The following is an 18,721-nucleotide window of genomic DNA, read 5'->3' on the forward strand; positions in this document are numbered from 1 at the left end:
GAACTAGCTTTATAGAACAGGCTGGCCTTGAACTCACAGAGATCTGCTTTCCTCTGCCTGGAGTGCTGGGATTAAAGGCCTGCACCACCACTGCCTGGCTCTTTTAACTTTAATTCTATAATTATCTCTCCAAGTGTTATTATACTACAGTTTAGTCTGTGACAAGGATACTGCTTATTCCCATGAAGGCAGCAAAGCAGGACTTGGACAGGTCCCATGGACCCCACAAAACAGGGCTCACTCCTGTCCACAGATGAACCCCAGGCCAGCAGGGAGTCTGCAGAACTGAGGAAGTCACCTCACTAAACCACACTCAGGTCCCTCAGCCTTGTCCACAGTTGGACATGCTGAGCATTAAAGGAGGAGCTGCCCAGTACTTACATCCTGAGAAGTCAGACTTCAGACTTACAGGGTGGAGTGTGTCCCGTGCTCACAGAGTGCTTTTTCTAGGGTGCATCTTGCCCATTGCACTCTGAACATGCTGACCCCTGTAATTTCTCCAAGTGTGGGAAACCCAACCCCATCATTTGTGCTCCTGGGGGACTGTTTGCACTCTATCCTGGTTTGAGAATCTGCTTACTACTGTAGACATTAATTAGGTTAGAGGGACTTTCTGGACCAAGAGCTATAGACTAGATGGGAGGGCACGAACAGGACCATGAGTGAAATCTATAGTAAATATTCCTTGTTCATGACAGTAGAAGGCCCTCCCTTCTCATCACTGACTGCTCTAAGAACAGATCAGCCCACTAGGGATGGGCTGGGCAAGAACTCTCCAGTGAGAGGGACTTGGGTATCTGAGACCTGTAGTATGGGGCCGAGTTGGCCTCTAGTGTAAAGAGAACAATGTCCCTGCCTGTCTCTTCCTGAGATGCTGTGGCCAGCCCAGCACATGAGCCCTGGATACTAGACAGCCCTGCATTTTCCTCCTGGCAGCTATGGGATGTGCACACTGGTGATTATTGCCTTGACCAGAAGACACCCTGTGGCTCTGCCCAGGGGTAGCAGTTTATAATGCTTTCTCTCCCCATGTGGTTTAGAGGTAGGTGTCTTCAGCCCTGTTGAAGTCACTGTCAGCAGTCTGAGTTTTCCAGTTTTTCACACAGTTGGTGTTATGGGGTTCCACACAATTACTCCTGTGATTGCCCAGAGTTCCATTGCTAGGAACAGCACAGTTTAGGCAACAGTTTCTGGGATGGACATATATGTTGCACCCAGTGTTACCGAAACAAAACAGCCTTATAGTAAGCCCTTTCGAGCACACCTTGGTCTCTCTGTGCAGGGAAATGCTGAAATGGGGTCACCTAGCTGAGGGGAACCATGTTGGTACCAGCAGCAGACGACTAGTACACAGATAATGTAGGCACCATGCCATGTGCTTCACAGGCATGAATTCTTGTGATATGCAGACATCAATGCCGTTCTGAGCTCATGTTATAGAAAAGTAAACGCAGACTCTGAAGTGGGTGTGCCTTTACCCCAGGTCACTGAGTGTTCCCCATCCCATCTTTTCCCAGGACTACACACCTCTACCTAATAAGAGGAAAGCACTTGTGCATGGCATGTGGGTTCCAGACTTCCCCACAAGGCTCCTCCATGCCCATACCCCTGATCTTTGAAAGAGCTTTCTCCTGTGAGGAGCAATTCCCCCAAATCCCTGAAAAACGGGGGTTAAGTGTGGCTCTAACAGTGCCTTACCTGGTGCCTCTCCTGTCCTGCCCCAGGTGTGCCTGCATTGATGTCCGACATGCACAGAAGGCCTCCAGGAAGTGGACCCTAGAGATGGATGTGGCTCTTGTGCAGTACATCAACAGGCTGTGCCGCCATCTCGCTATCACGCCAGCACGGCTCCACCCTCACGAGGTGTATCTTGACCCAGCCGATGCCACCGACCCCAGGATGGCCTGTCTCTCAAGTATGTGGCCTCTAGGGGTATTCCCCCATGATGCAGAAATATAGGACTCCCCATGAGCATCAACTGAAAGGGCGGAGGGGGCTGTTACTCTGGCCAAACTTGTCTCTGATCTTTGATGCTCATTAGAAGAAAGCTAAGGCGGGCCGGCGTTGGTGGCACACGCCTTTAATCCCAGCACTCGGGAGGCAGAGGCAGGCGGATCTCTGTGAGTTCGAGGCCAGCCTGGTCTACAGAGCTAGTTCCAGGACAGCCTCCAAAGCCACACAGAAACCCTGTCTCGAAAAACAAAAAAGAAAAAAAAAAGCCAAGGTGGAATAATTCTCAGAGTAGACAGAGATTCCTGTCACCACACCCACAAGGGTCAGGGCTCTGCAGACCATTGGGGAGGGAAGTCCATTTTCCTTAAAAACTGAAACGAACAGCAAGAAAGCTCTAATGAGCCACCGCAAGGCTGCACACAGGCACCACAGGGCCACTGCCTCGCCTGGTAGCAAGGACAGTGCCCTCGTTCTTCTGGATGCAGGAGACAAAGTTGTCCATGATGTGAGTCTCACAGGGAAAAGGACACAGCTGTGAGGGGGAACTAGCTAAAAGGCAGTGTGCCAGTGGCATGGATGTGTCACTGCTGAGTGCAGCTGGGTGAAGAGCATTCCAGACTCTGGCCTGCTTTTGCCACTTCTTATACGCTGTAATTATTTTAAAGTTAAAAGCCTTGTAAGGGCCAGCTCTTGGGACCCTACTCCTGGGTCGCCTCGCCCAGCCTGAATACAAAGGGAGGTGCTTAGCCTTACTGCAACCTGATATGCCATGCTTTTTTTTATAACCATGGGAGTGCTGTCCCTTTCTAAAGAAAAACAGAGGAGGAGTGGATTGGGGGAGACAGAAGTGGGAAGAAGGAATTTGAAGAGGAGGAGGAGGAGAAACTGTAGTCAGGATGTAAAATAAATAAATAAATAATGTTAAAATACAAAACAAAACAACAACAAAAAAAACACCATGTAGGGCCAAGAGTGTAACTCAGGAGCAGAGTGATTGCCTGGTATACATAAGGCCTGGGTTCTGTCTCCACAAAAACACTGAGGTCATATACAGTCATGGTGTGGCCCAAGGGAAGGATAGGGTAGGCTTGCATTCCCAGGGCCTCACCCCCTGTACCTGTTTGATACTAGCTTAAGTTCCCGGGGAGCCACCCACTCAGTTTTTCTAGGCTCCCAGGACTAAAGCCCATGGAGGGGAGCCCCGGTCCCACTCCAGTCATCCTTGCTAGGGACGGACACTGTCTGGCTTGGCTGCCACTCAGCCTGCCCACCTTCTCTCTGCAGACGTGCCGATCGAGAGCTTGCGCCTACGCTTTGCATTGCTCCAGTCTCTCAACACCACACTGGAGACCTTCTTCTTGCCCCTAGTGGAGCTGCGCCAGACACCCATGTACACACACAGCATCGCCGCCCTGCTGAAGGAGGCAAAAGGTCAGTGCTGGGCCTCCCTCAGAGCCAGCAAGCATGAAGGCTCACCCTCCCTCGCTGCTGGCTGGCAGGCAGGCCTTCTGTCAAGCAGCAAGTTCCCTAAAAGAAGCTAATCAAAAGTAGTCAGAGCCCTGAAAAAAGAGAACGAACAGTTCAAAGCATTCAGAAATGAGGTTGGTGCATCTGCCCAGGGCGCCCTCAGGATGGGGTAGGGCAGAGACTGGTGGGCTCAGGGAGCTCACTGGCCAGGCAGCCTAGCTGAATCAGTGACCTCCAGGTTCAGTGAAGGACTGTCTCAAAGGAATAAGACATATGGCCACAGGAGAACACCATCCTCCTCCTCTGGCCTTTCTACATGTATGCACAGGCACACAGGAACATGAGTGCTTACGTGCACACATACACACCCACACCCAATAAAATAAGATAAGCAGTGATAGAGATGCCTGATGTTGACCTCTGCCCTCCCCATAAGTACCACACACATAAAACAGATGTTACAGATGGCATTTTACATGGCGTGTTTTTATCTCCCACTTGTCTATGTTTCTGTGATACCCAGGGGCCTGACAAGAAGACCTTCCGAAGGGTTGAGGGATGGATATGGCCTTCCCCACGTTGCAGGGGTGACTGGGAATGAGAAGCAACTAAATCCCACCCCTCCCACATTTCTCTCTTCAGGACTGATCTTCTACGACACAAAGGTGACTGTGATGAATCGAGTGCTAAATGCCACTGTGCAGAGGACAGCTGACCATGCAGCACCTGAGATCACCTTAGACCCACTGGAAATTGTAGGAGGTAGGGCAGACTGCAGTCCTTAGACAACTGACCCTTGAAACCTCCAGGAAGGCCCCAGAGAGTGGTGGGGCAATCCTAGCCCTTGCTCTTCGGGCTGCCTCTGTCTGTGTATTAGGCTCCTGGTAGGGCCTTCGAGCTTCAAGGAGGGACAAGCAGAAGTGCTGAGCCCTCCCTGCTCCAGTGCCTTTCCTCTGCCTGGAGGAGGGTGTGGAAGCCATTCTACCTGGGAACAGGCCCTGGTTCTATAGTTCAGGACGGGCTTGGTGTAGCCCAGAACAGACATGAAGGATTCAAGGGAGGAGCCAGGTATCAGTTTTGGGGAGAAAGCCTCTGAGAGCCTCTGGGTTAGCTGCACAGGAAAGAGGTCTACGTGCAGAAGGAAGAAAGGCCAGCCTGGGCTGACCAGGCTTGAGTCTCCTAGTGAACAGGCAGGGCGTGGCCACTGGAGCTTATAATGTACTCCCTTCCACTTCCAGGGGAAATCAGAGCCTCAGAAAACTCCTACTTCTGCCAGGCTGCCCGGCAGCTGGCCTCTGTGCCATCCTCTCAGCTCTGCGTCAAGCTGGCCAGTGGTGGTGACCCCACGTATGCCTTCAACATCCGCTTCACTGGGGAGGAGGTTCATGGCACCAGTGAGTGGCTCTTGGGCTGCGTGCAGATGCACAGACTTGGGGGTGGGAGGACTGAAATCCAGGAGGGCCCTGCTGGTGAGAAGAAATGCCACGGCCAGGTCTGGTGACAATCCTGTCATCCCAGTCTTTTGGGGAACCAAGGCAGGAACATCACAAGTTCAAGACCAGTTTGGAGGTACAGAGTGAGTTCAAGGCCAGTCTGAGCAATTTAGTGAAACATGTCTCCAAATGTAAAAAGTAGGGAAAAGGAGGGCTGGGGGTAGAGAGGACTTAGGTGGAAAGAACTGGATGTGCAGGGAGCTGGAGTATAGACGGCTAAGGATATAGTGGGGCTGGAGGTGCAGAGTGATAGGAGTGGAGACGGGTGGGGTATAGAGGGATGGGTGGAGAGGGATGGGTGGAGAGGGTGTGGGGTGGAGAGGGATGGGTGGAGAGGGTGTGGGGTGGAGAGGGATGGGTGGAGAGGGATGGGTGGAGAGGGATGGGGTGGGGAGGGATGGGGTGGGGATGGGTGGGGTGGAGTAGCTTAGAGGTTTGGCTTAGACTCAATTCTCAATACAAAGTAAATGCCATGTTCTTGTCATCCTGGGCTACACTGACGTGTCCTGTCACCAACCACATGAGAACTGGTGCCAGCAGTGGTTTGGGACCCTGGTCAGTCTCTCCAGGTGTGGGACCATATTCTTCTTAGCACACTAGTCGTACTCACACACCTTTCCCAGCAAGAGGCACACATAAGCAGCTGCTTGAGCCCAAAGCTTGAGCTGCCCATGAGACAGACATTGGGGTCCCTCCATTAAAGTGACACCCTGGCATCATGAGTGCTGAAGAAGAACAGCTGAGATGTCCCTTGGCCCTGCCAGTCATGTTTGGAACTTTTACCTGCCCCTCTCTGCCCCCCATTTCCCTCTGGAGACATAGCAGTCTTAGTCCGGAAACCCTTTAGACAGTCCCCTGCTTCTGTGACTGCCAGGTGCAGGCTCCAGCCTTGCTAGAAGGCCAGCTTCTTACCATCACAGAGATGGGAACCTGAACTCCAGAAAGCACAGCTGTGTCCCCACAGGCAGCCAGGGGCTGCAGCCCAAGCTGAGGCCCTGCTGATCACAGGCTCCAGGTGAAACTGGGCTCATGCCTCTCAGGCCTTGACAGCCTGCCCCAGACTGGGCTTCCCCAGCAGGAACATTCTGAGTGGGAGGGGACAGAGGGATCCCAGCTGTCTACAAGGCTGCCACATATGACCATCCTTATTTGTATTTACTGAGCCAGGGCAGCTCTGAGACATGGCGGGAGGCAGCACTGAACTAAAGCAACCCTCTCATCTGGGGACACTGGCACAGTTGAGCCAAGCCTGGGACTGGCCCCGTTTACTCTTCAGGGTTCAGGTTCCATTTCTTCCCCCTGTATGACAGGAGACAACTAACCCTGGGCACAGGTACCTTTGTGGAGAGCTGGGGCCAGCAGCTGAGCAGACTCAACCTCAGACCTCCATGCTCAAACAGGCAAGGCTTCTTTCCACACACCGTAGGAGTTGGCAGTGAGTTGACCTTGTGGTCTCAGTGACAGATGGTTGTGTGGAGGAAGTGCTCTCCAGGGAACTCTCAGCCAGTGCTGAGACCTAATGGTCTGATGCTCTGCAGGTGGCTCCTTCCGTCACTTCCTGTGGCAGGTGTGTAAGGAGCTGCAGAGTTCCTCACTGTCACTGCTCCTGCTGTGCCCCAGCTCTGCTGTCAACAAGAACAAGGTAAGGCAGGGGCAAGTGTCCTTGTGGTCCTACACCCTCCCCACAGACCTTCCTGGCCCAGGTGGGGCAGCGTTGATGCCCTGCTGATTGAGCATGGGAACTGGGTATGTCCTCACAGCAGCTTCCCTCCTGCCTGGGACACATGCTCAGAGGTGACCGGATCTCGCTCTTGCAGGGCAAGTACATCCTGACGCCAAGCCCCATCACCTATGGGGAGGAACAGCTGCTGCACTTCCTAGGCCAGCTGCTGGGCATTGCCATTCGTGCAGATGTGCCTCTCCCCCTGGACCTGCTGCCCTCCTTCTGGAAGACACTGGTTGGCGAGCCCCTTGACCCTGACCGGGACTTACAGGAAGCAGACATCCTCACCTACAATTATGTCAAGAAGTTTGAGAGTGTGAGTGTAGACACATTTTGGGGGGCAACAAGGCCCCATGGTCATCTGGGCTAGAACCCCATAAGGATCCAAGATTCCAGGGAAAGGGGGCTTGGATTCTCCACAGAAGGCTTATCTCAGGGGGCAGAGCAACTGACAGAAGCAGACAAATGATGCTGCCACTCCATGGTGCCCCTTTACCATGTCCATAACCAAGGATGCAGTGGAGTGTTCCAGGCAGCTGAAGGACCAGGTGTGTGTATATATGCATGCACACACACCAGGTTGGGTTTCAGTGTTGAGCTGTTTGAGGGCTTGCAGAAGGGAGCAAGAGGTGATCATGGGGTCCATGCAGACAGCAGGGACTTGTGGAGATGGCATCCTCGATTCCTTTTGACCCTCTTGGAACATAAGTGTAGGTGACCATTGCTTGGCTGTAGTTGGGCCTCTGGAGCCACTGGAGAGTTTCATGAGTTCTGTGGAGCCACCCCGTCCCTGCTTAGGCTAGGTTTCCCTTCCCTGTATACATACCATGCTGAGGCTTTCTTCTCCTCTTCCAGCACCAAGGGAAGAGTGTATGGGAGAGATGACAGGGTGAGGTGCAAAGCTGCCAGGGTACTGAGTTTGGGCTGATTCTGGTTCTCCTCGGCCACCTGGCAGCCTGTGAGGCCCCTCAAGAACAAGTGGTTTGTTGTTCCCCTAGTCTCTGCTGGAGGGAGCAGCAAAGCCCTGGCCATCAGTCTGCATAAAAGCAGGACCACTGCCCAGGAGGTGGTGACTCAAGATTTAATCCCAGCACTCTGTAAGGCCAACCTGGTCTACAGAGTGAGTCCCAGAACAGCAAGGGCTACACAGAAAAACCCTGTCTTGAGAAAAAGAAGAAAACAAAACAGGAACACAGGAATTATCTGAAGGGCCTGAGGAGTACATCCACTCTGTGTGTGTGTGTGTGTGTGTGTGTGTTAGCTACTGTTCTATTGTTGTAAAGAAACACTGTCTTACTTGGGGTTTCTATTGCTGTGAAGAGACACCATGACCACAGCAACTCTTTTTTTTTTTTTTTTTTTTTTTTTTTTTGGTTTTTTGGAAACAGGGTTTCTCTGTATTGTTTTTGGAGGCTGTCCTGGAACTCACTTTGTAGACCAGGCTGGCCTCGAACTCACAGAGATCTGCCTGCCTCTGCCTCCCGAGTGCTGGGATTAAAGGCGTGTGCCACCAACACCCGGCCACAGCAACTCTTATAAGGAAAACATTTAATTGAGGTGGTGGCTTACAGTTTCAGAGGTTCAGTCCATTATCATCATGGCAGGAAGCATGGTGGCATGCAGGCAGACATGGTGCTGGAGTAGTAGTTGAGAGTCCTACATGTTACAGACAACAGGAAGTCAGCTGAGACACTGGGCAGCATCCTGAGCATAGGAAACCTCAAAGCCCACCCCTACAGTGACTCACTTCCTCCAACAAAGCCACGACTCCTAATAGTGCCACTCCCTATGAGATTATGGTGGCCAGTTACATTCAAACTACCACTGACACATGACCAAGGCACCCCATAAAACAAGACATCTAATTGGGATTTGCTTACAGTTTCAGAGGATTAGTTTATCATCATCATGGCAGGAGTCAGACAGGCATATGGCATGGAGAGGTAGCTAAACACTACATCCTGATCCATAGGCAGAGGGAGAGGACTAAGCCTAACATGAGCTTTTGAAACCCTGAAATTTCCCCCTCCCCATGACACCCTTCCTCCAAGTCCAAACCTCCTAAATCCTTCTCAAACAGTACCTCTCACTGGTAACTAAGCATTCAAATGTATGAACCTACGAGAATAGGGTTTCTCTGTGTAGCTCTGGCTATCCTGAAACTCACTTTATAGACCAAGCTGGCCTCAAACTCAGAGATTTGCCTGCCTCTGCCTCCTGAGCACTGGGATTAAAAGTATACACCACCACCTGCCTGTATAAGGGGGCCATTCTTCTTTTTCTTTTTCTTTTTTTTTTTTTATTATGTACACAGTATTGTCTGCATGTATCCTTGCAGGCCAGAAGAGGGCACCAGATCTCATTACAGATAGTTGTGAACCACCATGTGGTTGCTGGAAATTGAACTCAAGACCTCTGGAGGAGCAGCCAGTGCTCTTAACCTCTGAGGCATCTCTCCAGCCCCAAGGGGGCCGTTCTCTTTGTTTTGTTTTCAAGGGAGGGTTTCTCTGTGGCTTTGGAGGCTGTCCTGGAACTAGCTATTGTAGACCAGGCTGGTCTCTAACTCACAGAGATCCACCTGCCTCTGCCTCCCAAGTGCTGGGATTAAAGGCGTGTGCCACCACCACCAGGCAAGGGGGCCATTCTTAATCAGATCACCACAGTATGGCTACTAGGCAGTGTCCGCACAAAGCATCCTAATGCTTTAAGTGGGAACAAGGGGCTGGGACAAGCAATGGTGTACAAGCTAGGCAGGACCACAGAGAGACAAAACACTAGTGCCCTCCTGAAGAACTCTCTCTCAGGGTTGTAAGATGGCGCAGCTGTCAGCACTTGCCACCAAGCCTGACCATCTATGCTTGATCTCTAGAAGCACGTGCTAGAGAGAGAACCAGTGCTCACTCAGCAGTGTTACGTGCTCTTGCTGGGTGCACTGCTGACCCTGACCCCACTGTCACTGCCTTGAGCTGTAGGCTGGCTTTCTTGGGTCAGGTCTCGTCATGTTCCATGGAGCCCAGAAAGAGAACTTTGCTTGAGTCAGAACTCTGGTAGCAAGTGACAGAAAGCTCAGCTCCAAACACCTAAAGAACATTACAAAAGCAAAAATTTCCACTCTCAAATGCCAGGCAGTGGTGGCACACACCTTTAATCCCAGAGACAGAGACAGAGGCAGGCATATCAGTTTGAGGGCAGCAAGGGCTATGTAAAGAATCTCTTCAGCTGGGGTGTGGGGGAGGATGGGTGGTGGGGAGTCATGGCTGTACTGGCCAGCAAGATGGCTTAGAAGGCAAAGGTGCAGTCGGGTGGTGGTGGTGCATGCCTTTAATCCCAGTACTCGGGAGGCAGGGGCAGACGGATCTCTGAGTTCGAGGCCAGGCTGGACCGACAGCCTACAAAACAATACAGAGAAACCCTGTCTCGTAAAACCAAAAAAAAAAACAAAACAAAACAAAAGGGGGGGGGAAAGGTGCTTGCCACCACGTGCATCCCCATAAATAAATCTGATTTTAAACTTATTAAAGTTCATGGAAAGGGGCTGGGGAGATGGCTCAGTAGTTAAGAACATTGACTATTCTTCCAGAGGAACTAGGTTTGATTCCTGGCACCACATGTCAGCTCACAACCATCTGTAACTTCAGTTTCAGGAGGTCCAGCGCCTTCTTTTGACTTCTGCATGCACATGATACAGACACATGCAGGCAAAACACCCATACACATTAAACATTGTTTTAATCATGGGGAAAAAACAAAGGCTTGACTTCAGGCAGGGCTGAATCAAGGAGTTCAAATGATGTCATCAGTATCAGTCTCACATCAGTCATGATGGCACACACCTTTATTCTAGTATTCAGAGGCAGGTGGATTGCTATAAGTTCAAGGCCTGTTTGATCTACATAGCAAGTTCTAGGCCATGGTGAGACTGTCTAAAAAGCAAACAAATGCAGTCTCGTGGCCCCTGGGGTGGCTCAGACGTGACTTCCATCCCAAGGACCCACGTGGTACATGAAGAGAACTGACTTCCCAGTTCTCACCTCCACATGTTCACTGTGGTACACGTGTTCTCCCTTCTCTCACCCCCTGCACACACACATAAACAAATGAAAGTAATTTTTAAATGGCAGTATCCAGGGCTGGGGAGATGAGAAGGCTCAGTGGGTAAGAGCACTGGCTGCTCCTCCAGAGAACCTGGGTTCAATCCCCAACTCACAACCATGAGTAACTCCAGTCTGGCCTGCATGCCCCTCTTTCTGGATACTGCATGCATGTGGTGTGCAGACACAGATGCACGCAAAACACCCACACACATAGAAATCAGTCACAGACGCACACACCAGAACTCCAGTGCTTCAGAGTGGAAGCATGAGTTCAAGATTGCCAGGTGGTGGCGGCGGCGGCGGCGGTGCACGCCTTTAATCCCAACACTCGAGAGGCAGAGGCAGGCAGTTCTCTTGTGAGTTTGAGGCCAGCCTGGTCTACAGAGTGAGTTCTAGAACAAGCTCCAAAGCCACAGAGAAATCCTGTCTTAACCCCCCCCCAACAAAAAACGTTCAAGATCATTTCCAGCTTCATAGGGAGGGCGGCCAAGGCCATAGTGAGACCCTGTCCCAAACAAAGTAAACCAGACCCCCCCCAAAAAAAACAGTTATAGGTCAGGTGTCTAGAGCAGGTCTTTAAGCCTCCTTACTTGGGAGGGATATGAGGTCAAGGTCTAGACGACACATCAAGTAAGGCAGCTTAGCAAGATCTTGCCTCAGACTGCTGAAAAGTGGCACTTGGGCTGCAAGGATCACAGGTGCACACAGGGAAGAGGCCCGCCACCTCCAGATACCCTGGACTTTGGGTTCCATGAGCCTGCCCTATGATGCAGGCACAAGCCTGAACTAGCGGCAGCTCTGGCGAGGCCTGTCGCAGGCCTTTGAGTATACCAATGTTTCCGGCCTCCCCCTGCCTGTGCCCCACAGATCAACGACGAGAGCGAGCTGGAGGCCTTGTGCGCCGAGATTGCCTCCCAGCACCTGGCCACCGAGAGCCCTGAAGGTCCCAAGCCCTGCTGCCGGTTTACCTACTTGACCATGACTGGCGAGGAGGTGGAGCTGTGCAGCCGTGGCCGGCACATCCCTGTGGCGTGAGTGTGTGACGTGCAGGGCAGGGATCACACCAGTGAGAGGAGGATGGTCCCAGGGGAGGGCATAAGATAGGAGGCAGGGACACTAGGCACGAAGAAAGATCATCATTAGCTTAAAGACCCCACAGAGGGTCATTGACCCACACGTTGAGAACCACTGCCTAAAGGGGGTCAAAATGACCCTTTCATGGGGGTCGCATATCAGATATTCTGCATATCAAATACTTACAGTTCCTAACAGTAGCAGAATTAGAGTTATGAAATAGCAACAAAAATAATTTTATGGTTGGGGGTCACTACAACATGAGGAGCTGTATTAAAGGGTCGCAGGGTTAGGATGGTTGAGAAACCACTACCTTAAGGCAATAGCAGCTCTGAGGGAGAGAGGTAAGTCACAAAGCCAGAGCTCGACTGCCTTGGTGGGTGTGACATCAGGCCCAAGAACTGTGCCATCACTCTCTGTCAACCCTCACTGATGGTCCTCAACCCAACAGTTGGGAGAACAAGGATATCTATGCGGCAGCCATCCGGAGCCTGCGGCTGCGTGAGCTACAGAACGTGGAGTGCGTCACGGCTGTGCGTGCTGGCCTAGGCTCCATCATCCCCCTGCAGTTACTCACCACCCTCAGCCCACTGGAGATGGAATTACGTACCTGTGGCCTTCCCTACATCAACCTAGAGTTCCTGAAGGTAGGCAGCCGTTCAGGCCCGTCTCGGCACTCTTCCTTTGCCACAGTTGCTCTGTGTTCTGGCCCACACAATCCCTGCCCCATCCTGCCTGGGACTGGTCCAGGCCTGCTCACAACACCTGGACCTGTCTTCTCCAGGCTCACACCATGTACCAGGTGGGGCTGATGGAGACAGACCAGCACATTGAGCTCTTCTGGGGGGCTCTGGAGACGTTCACCCAGGAGGAACTGTGCAAGTTCATCAAGTTCGCCTGCAACCAGGAACGTATCCCCTTCACCTGCCCTTGCAAGGATGGGGGCCCTGACACAGCCCATGTGCCACCGTACCCCATGAAGATTGCTCCTCCAGATGGCACAGCAGGTATTGACCTTTCCAGCTCCTGTTCTAGGTGGGACCCTTGGGTCCTTATGGAGCACAGTGACCAGGACCCCACATACCAGGATTCACACATATGTGATGGGGAGCTCTGTTGCCGTGCAAGTTGTCCCTTGACCACATGTGGAACACTACACAAACATAGAAAATCAAATTTTTTTTTTGGTTTTTTACGAGACAGGGTTTCTCTGTATTGTTTTGGAGGCTGTCGGTCCAGCCCGGCCTTGAACTCACAGAGATCCGCCTGCCTCTGCCTCCCGAGTGCTGGGATTAAAGGCATGCGCCACCACCGCCCGGCGAAAATCAATTTTTTTAAAGCCAGGCACAGTGGCATACTTGTGGTTCCAGCACTGGAGAAGCAGAGACAGGCTCACCATAGCCAATCCAGCCTGCTTGGCCATTCCCAAACTGAGGGGGTAGACTGCTCCTAGGGAACAGCCTAGAGTTGTCTCCTACCCTTCAAAGTTTCAGGCACACACGCACAGGGACCGCACACACACACACACTCACATGCACAGGGATCAAACATGTGTGCACATATGTGCACACGCGTGCCCCCCCTCCACACACAAAGCATTTGCTAGATAAACAAATGGGTGCCCAAGAGGCCAACCTGTCTCCAGGCCTCTAAAGTGGGTGTTGTGTCTTGTGTAGGTCCCCCCGACTCCCGCTACATCCGAGTGGAGACCTGCATGTTCATGATCAAGCTTCCCCAGTACTCCTCGCTGGAGATCATGCTGGAGAAGCTGCGCTGTGCCATTCACTACCGAGAAGACCCCCTAAGTGGCTGATGGGAGTGAAGCAGAGGATTAGGCTATCACCAAGGCACCATTCTGCTGGCTTGGGAAGCTTGCCAGTGCAGGCACATCCCTCCAGGGCCACAAGTGAGGAGCTGGCGACATTTTGCTTTTCTGAACTTTCATCTGTGTCCCAGGGCCACCTGGAAGACACCTTTTGTATGTGTCCGTTTTGTGAGGGTCTATTCCTTTGCTGCCTGTTTGTGGTACATTTGTAGGATAGTTTAGTTCCCAGACAGTTTGTGTCTAGTTTGATCTTCCTGGACACTGTCCTCAGTGGCTACCAGATTCTGATGCCACAAGGTTCCAACTGGTTCCTCATCACAGATCCACCAGCGGAAAGCTGGGGGTGAGATGACCTCAGCCACACCAAGTGTCCTGTTCTCTCTACAGAGTGTCTCCACAAATGTGTGTGGCCTGCCCTGCCCTCCTGCCCTGAGCTGGTGTCTCTCCCAGAGGCACCTTCTGCAGGTCTCCCTCCTTCCATCTTGAAATGGTTGAGCCAATGCTCAAACATTCAAGAGACACACAGGGAGCTCATGTGTTAATCCTCCTGCTTTACTGTGTGTTCCTGGCCTTGGTTGTTTGTTTTTGGGGTTTTTTGTCTTGTTTTTTGTGAAAAAACTCAGAGGCCCCTTGTCTCCTCCTGTCCAGGCAGCCCTATCTGCCACCTGTCTCTTCTGGGCCCCTGGACTGAGTTTTCCCTGAGGACTCTTCAGAAGCAGATACCAGGGGCTACTCCAGGCCTTAGTTCCCAGAGACAGGTAGGGTGCCTGCTGGTGGCTGGAGTTGAAAAGACAGCAGAGCTGGAAGGACAGTGCTGACTGGGCTTTTTCTACAACTGACTGCACAGGAAAGCCCATGGTGTAGCCTGCCCACTCCGCTCCCAGAAGGCCCCTCCTCAGCGCAGCGCTGGAAGGAGCCTGGGGAAGGCTTATAGCCTGTTTTTAAAGACTGTCTGAGGTGCTCTGCCCAAGGAGGGCTGCATCCGTGACCCAGACAGAGACTGCAGGGGATTCCTCTGTGCCCTGGTTGGCCTGCCCAGCAACTTTCGTGCCCCAAGTGTGTGTGTGTGTGTGCACCAGGGCTGAGCTGCCTGCAGGCTCACCCACTACCCCAGTGCATCTGTGCCCCAAATAAGTCTTTGTCCAATGGTACTTTGTTCAAGAACAGCACATGCCACCTGTTGGACACTGTCATTTGGGCCTTGCCAGTCATTACAGAATGGCAGTGCTGTAGCTATTGTATAATATTGTGCACACAGAAGTCCTAAGGAGGGTAAGGAGAATATGCTCCTCTCTCTACAGCACTTGGCCTGCTGGAAGGTGTGCAGGCTTTAGGGCTGGCATGCCAGCATCCATCTCCTCCCTGTACTCTTAGCAAAAGCATTGTGGACCATTACAGAAAAGACCCCACCCAACCCCACCCAAGACAGACCCAGCTCAGTGTGACGGCCATGCCAGTCACTGGGCTGCAGCACTCACTTGGAGATGAGTGCCCAAAGCCCTGCTCCAACAGAAGACAGTGGCCGCTGCTTGGGACCACCCTAGCGACCTCAAGGATCCTGACTCCATTCTACAGAAGGAAGGAGCCTCTGAATTTACTAAAGTGGGTTTTCATCCTTGTACCTTCAAAATCTTGGTTCACTTCAATCTTCTTCCCATGAATGGACCCGGGATTCTGTCAGCTACCTCCCCAAGAGGGGTTCTGGAAGCTTCTGTTGGCCCATTTCTTGATTAGATGACAGCTGTGAGAGAGATATCTGCTGCTAACTCAGCTGTTTCTCCTAGAGAGCACACTGAGGTCCAGACAGATCCCAACCTTGGCCCTGAACAATGTGTGCTGTAAAGTTACTTGATGTATATTTATTATAATTATTTATGATTGCATTAACAGACTTCCCATTCAGTCTGATGCTATTTACACTATGCTGTGTAAAAAAACCTCACAAGAAAAAGTCACACCAATAAATAACCTTCATCTAACTGATTGACCCTAAGAGTGTGTGATCATGTCCTCTTGCTGAGTAAGTTCACAGGCTGGCACTTCTAGATGGCCTTGATCCCTAATGTTACAAGTGGGTAAGAATTAACAGTTGTGGTTAGCAGGGTCTCTGCACTTGATGTGATTCATACTCCATTAGCTTATGAACAGCAGTTTCTTGTTCTACGAAACCCTTCAGTCTGCACATTCCATGTGGAAGGGTAGAACACGGTTAGAGCTCAGCCTAGCCCTGCATGTGCTGCCCACTCTGTCTTGGTGGCTCGTTTGTGCTCTGAAGCTTGGCATGGGGCTTTTCCAGAGCAACTGTTACCCTGGAAGAGTTTGGCTGTTCCTAAAAGTCCTCCTCAGATGACAGTGCATCTAGACCTGCTTGAATAGGAACCACCCACCCCAGGGACCCCAACTCCATTCTAACCTGCTCGTCCCCTCCTAATGCTCCATGGTCATAGTCATCCAGTCTCCTAAATACATCTTCATCACAGGGACAGAAAGGACTCGTGTGGGTGCCAACCAAGCAACTTTCCTTCCTTATCCTGTCACTGGAAACAGCACAAGCCAGCATTTGCTCATGGCACAGCAAGGAGTTCCCACCTGAAGTATCACCTTACAAAGCACATTCGGAAGGCTCCGTGACTGGGGAGTACTCTGGGACACCAGGAGACATTCTACAGCATCGCAGGGTGGAGACGTGTGGTCTGGACCATGCAGTGTGACCTTGAAGGTTTTGGGGGGCTTCACACCGTGTATCCATGGCAGCTCTACTAGGGGGAAAACCAGTAGAGAGGGATGTGTGTTCATCAAGACCCCCTTGAGAGACTCCACAGCAACAGCCCCAGCCCAGCCAGTAGGCAAGGTCTGCAAGAGCAGAGTGAGCAACCCAACACCTCAAGTGTCTGAAGCACTGGTCCCAGAGAGAAGCCAGTGCACTAGTGACTGGGAGATGCGCTTCCCTGGGTGTGCACAGGCCTTTGTCAGGGAAGCACCACTGTGAAGGCGTCCCGTGAGGACTGAAAGACAAATGAACCAGGGGCACACAACTACTGTATAGAACCATGAAAAATCTGTGAGGTAATCCACAATTTCTGAAAAGGGCCAGCTCATGGAAATGACTGAGCTGAAGGAAACATTCATAGGACGCAGGCAGTTTCCTGTTTTCCATTTTAAAAAGGAATGTGGCCAGGCATTGGTGGCGCACGCCTTTAGTCCCAGCACTCAGGAGGCAGAGGCAGGTGGATCTCTGTGAGTTCGAGGCTGGGCTGGACCGACAGCCTCCAAAACAATACAGAGAAACCCTGTCTCATAAAAACCAAAAAAAAAAAATTGTTAGGATCAGTTCAGGAGTGCAGTAAAAAAGCCAACACAATCTATACATGAGTCCAGAAAGTTCTGAAGAGGTGAGGAACATGGGTCTCCAGCAGAGGGCGCTCTGTAGATGACCGCAGCACAGGCCACACACAGTGGACTGCAATCCTAGGAGAGGGCACAGCTTCACAGGAGAAAATCAGCCTTGTGTCAGAGTGGGAAACTTTGTAACCTCGACAGATGCCTTCTAAACCAAGCCAAGCCAGACTGCAGCAGACAGACAGACAGACAACTGAGACAGGCGTCCAGTCATCATCCACCAGCAAAGGACTAAGCTCAAGTGAGGTGAGGGATGGTGTGCCCTGCAGAGGAAAAAGGAAAGCTCAAGGCCAGCCTAGGCTACATGACACTCTGTCTCTCACCACCACCACCCCCAGAAAAAGAAAAGTAACAGGGATGCAACTATGGTCAGCATCCAGGAGGGCAAGGAACTCCAGGCCAGCCAGGACTACACAGCAAGACATCAATTCAGCCCCACACAAAATGTACATTTTACATATGAAAAAGTCATAATGAAATCCATTTCCTACAACTAATATATACTAATTAAAAAAAACTAAAACAAGGGTATATAGTATCTGCACCTCTGAGAATTCAGAGGGAATTACTGACACTAGGTATCATGAAAGTCTGGACAAGAACACTGTCAAAGGGATGGCTTGGAACCATGGCTGTGAACACCAGGATGGCTGGGATAAGCACAGGCTCCTGAGAATATGGCAACTCTTTACTTGTAGCTATCCTCAGATTACTTTAGTTTCGTGTGTAAGTGCATTTAAAAAGCATCCCCGAGACATTCAGGACAGCAGACGACAAACCACCACAAACCCATCTGCTATAATTTTACCATGTCTCATTCACACGGCATCCTGTGGGGTGAGAGTTCTACTTCCGGGCAGACCTGTGCTCCAGCCACAACGGGGAGAGGCACACGTTGCCTCGAACCCTTCCTGCCACCTCTTTGAAGTAAGTCCCAAGAGGACAACAGTGACACGGAAGCCCTTCACCTGAGGACAGCTTTTGTGAGCTAACCACCCTTTGTGGGTCTGGTGTCTGAGGTATGACTGAGCGGCATATCTGGGTCAGTCTTCTCTTTGGAGTCCTGGCCCTGCTGACATTAGCGGCACAGCCTTCTGTCAGTCACATGGCTGTCTGTCCATGCTCCATCTATGGAAGTGGCAGTTCTTCCGTCTGCTCAGTCCCCGTGGCTGACAGGAGCGCTGAAGCAGGAACGGTTGTCCTTCAAAGGCAGGGCTCCCTTTGGGATCCAGGATTTGTGTTTTGCTTTGAGACAAATCCTGAGCAATCTATCCTCCTCGGCCTTCTGATGGCCACAGGTCTGCAGCCCTGTGGCTGGCCCAGGACTGGGCTCCTAAGAAGCCTCCTTTTTCTCTTCTAGGCCCCAAGTACCACAGTTGCAGGGAACCTCCGAGTTTTGTTCAAAGGGCAAATTTTGGAGGAAACTGCCAGCAATTAAGTTGAGGGCAGGCTGAAGATTCAGGAGTTTGAGGCCAGCCTGGTCTATATGGGACTGTCTTAGGAAAGACACAGCCCCTTGATTCTGGGCACTCTGAGAAGGAATCCATGCTGGATATCCAACAAAGAGCCCACTTCTCACCTGTGCCCACAGTCTAAAGGCTGAAGCAGGAAGACTGCAAGTTCAAAGCCAGCCTATGCTATATAATGAGCCTGCACACTCCACCACCTCTATAGAAAGAACCACAAGCCTCCA

At 51.6% G+C, this 18,721-nt stretch overlaps 1 protein-coding gene and 1 non-coding gene across 9 annotated transcripts in view; both read left to right on the forward strand.

The window, feature by feature from the left end:
• Positions 1-15,608, forward strand: part of Hectd4 (HECT domain E3 ubiquitin protein ligase 4) — a 155,786-nt gene extending 140,178 nt beyond the window's left edge. For all 8 annotated transcript variants that reach the window (XM_040731260.1, XM_040731261.1, XM_040731259.1 and 5 more), the window contains exons 67-76: positions 1,725-1,915; positions 3,238-3,384; positions 4,063-4,182; positions 4,659-4,814; positions 6,452-6,555; positions 6,731-6,952; positions 11,598-11,761; positions 12,256-12,451; positions 12,589-12,811; positions 13,481-15,608. In XM_040731260.1, the coding sequence (XP_040587194.1) occupies positions 1,725-1,915; positions 3,238-3,384; positions 4,063-4,182; positions 4,659-4,814; positions 6,452-6,555; positions 6,731-6,952; positions 11,598-11,761; positions 12,256-12,451; positions 12,589-12,811; positions 13,481-13,617 (1,660 nt within the window). In that variant the 3' untranslated portion in view covers positions 13,618-15,608. The remainder of the gene's footprint in view (positions 1-1,724; positions 1,916-3,237; positions 3,385-4,062; positions 4,183-4,658; positions 4,815-6,451; positions 6,556-6,730; positions 6,953-11,597; positions 11,762-12,255; positions 12,452-12,588; positions 12,812-13,480) is intronic.
• LOC121134073 lies at positions 402-562 on the forward strand. The gene has a single exon (XR_005871103.1). It is a non-coding gene; the product is annotated as a U1 spliceosomal RNA (small nuclear RNA).
• Positions 15,609-18,721: the final 3,113 nt, after the last annotated feature.

This window comes from Mesocricetus auratus, unplaced genomic scaffold, assembly GCF_017639785.1.
Source record: "Mesocricetus auratus isolate SY011 unplaced genomic scaffold, BCM_Maur_2.0 Super-Scaffold_100025, whole genome shotgun sequence".
In the NCBI taxonomy this organism is placed as follows: Eukaryota; Metazoa; Chordata; class Mammalia; order Rodentia; family Cricetidae; genus Mesocricetus; species Mesocricetus auratus.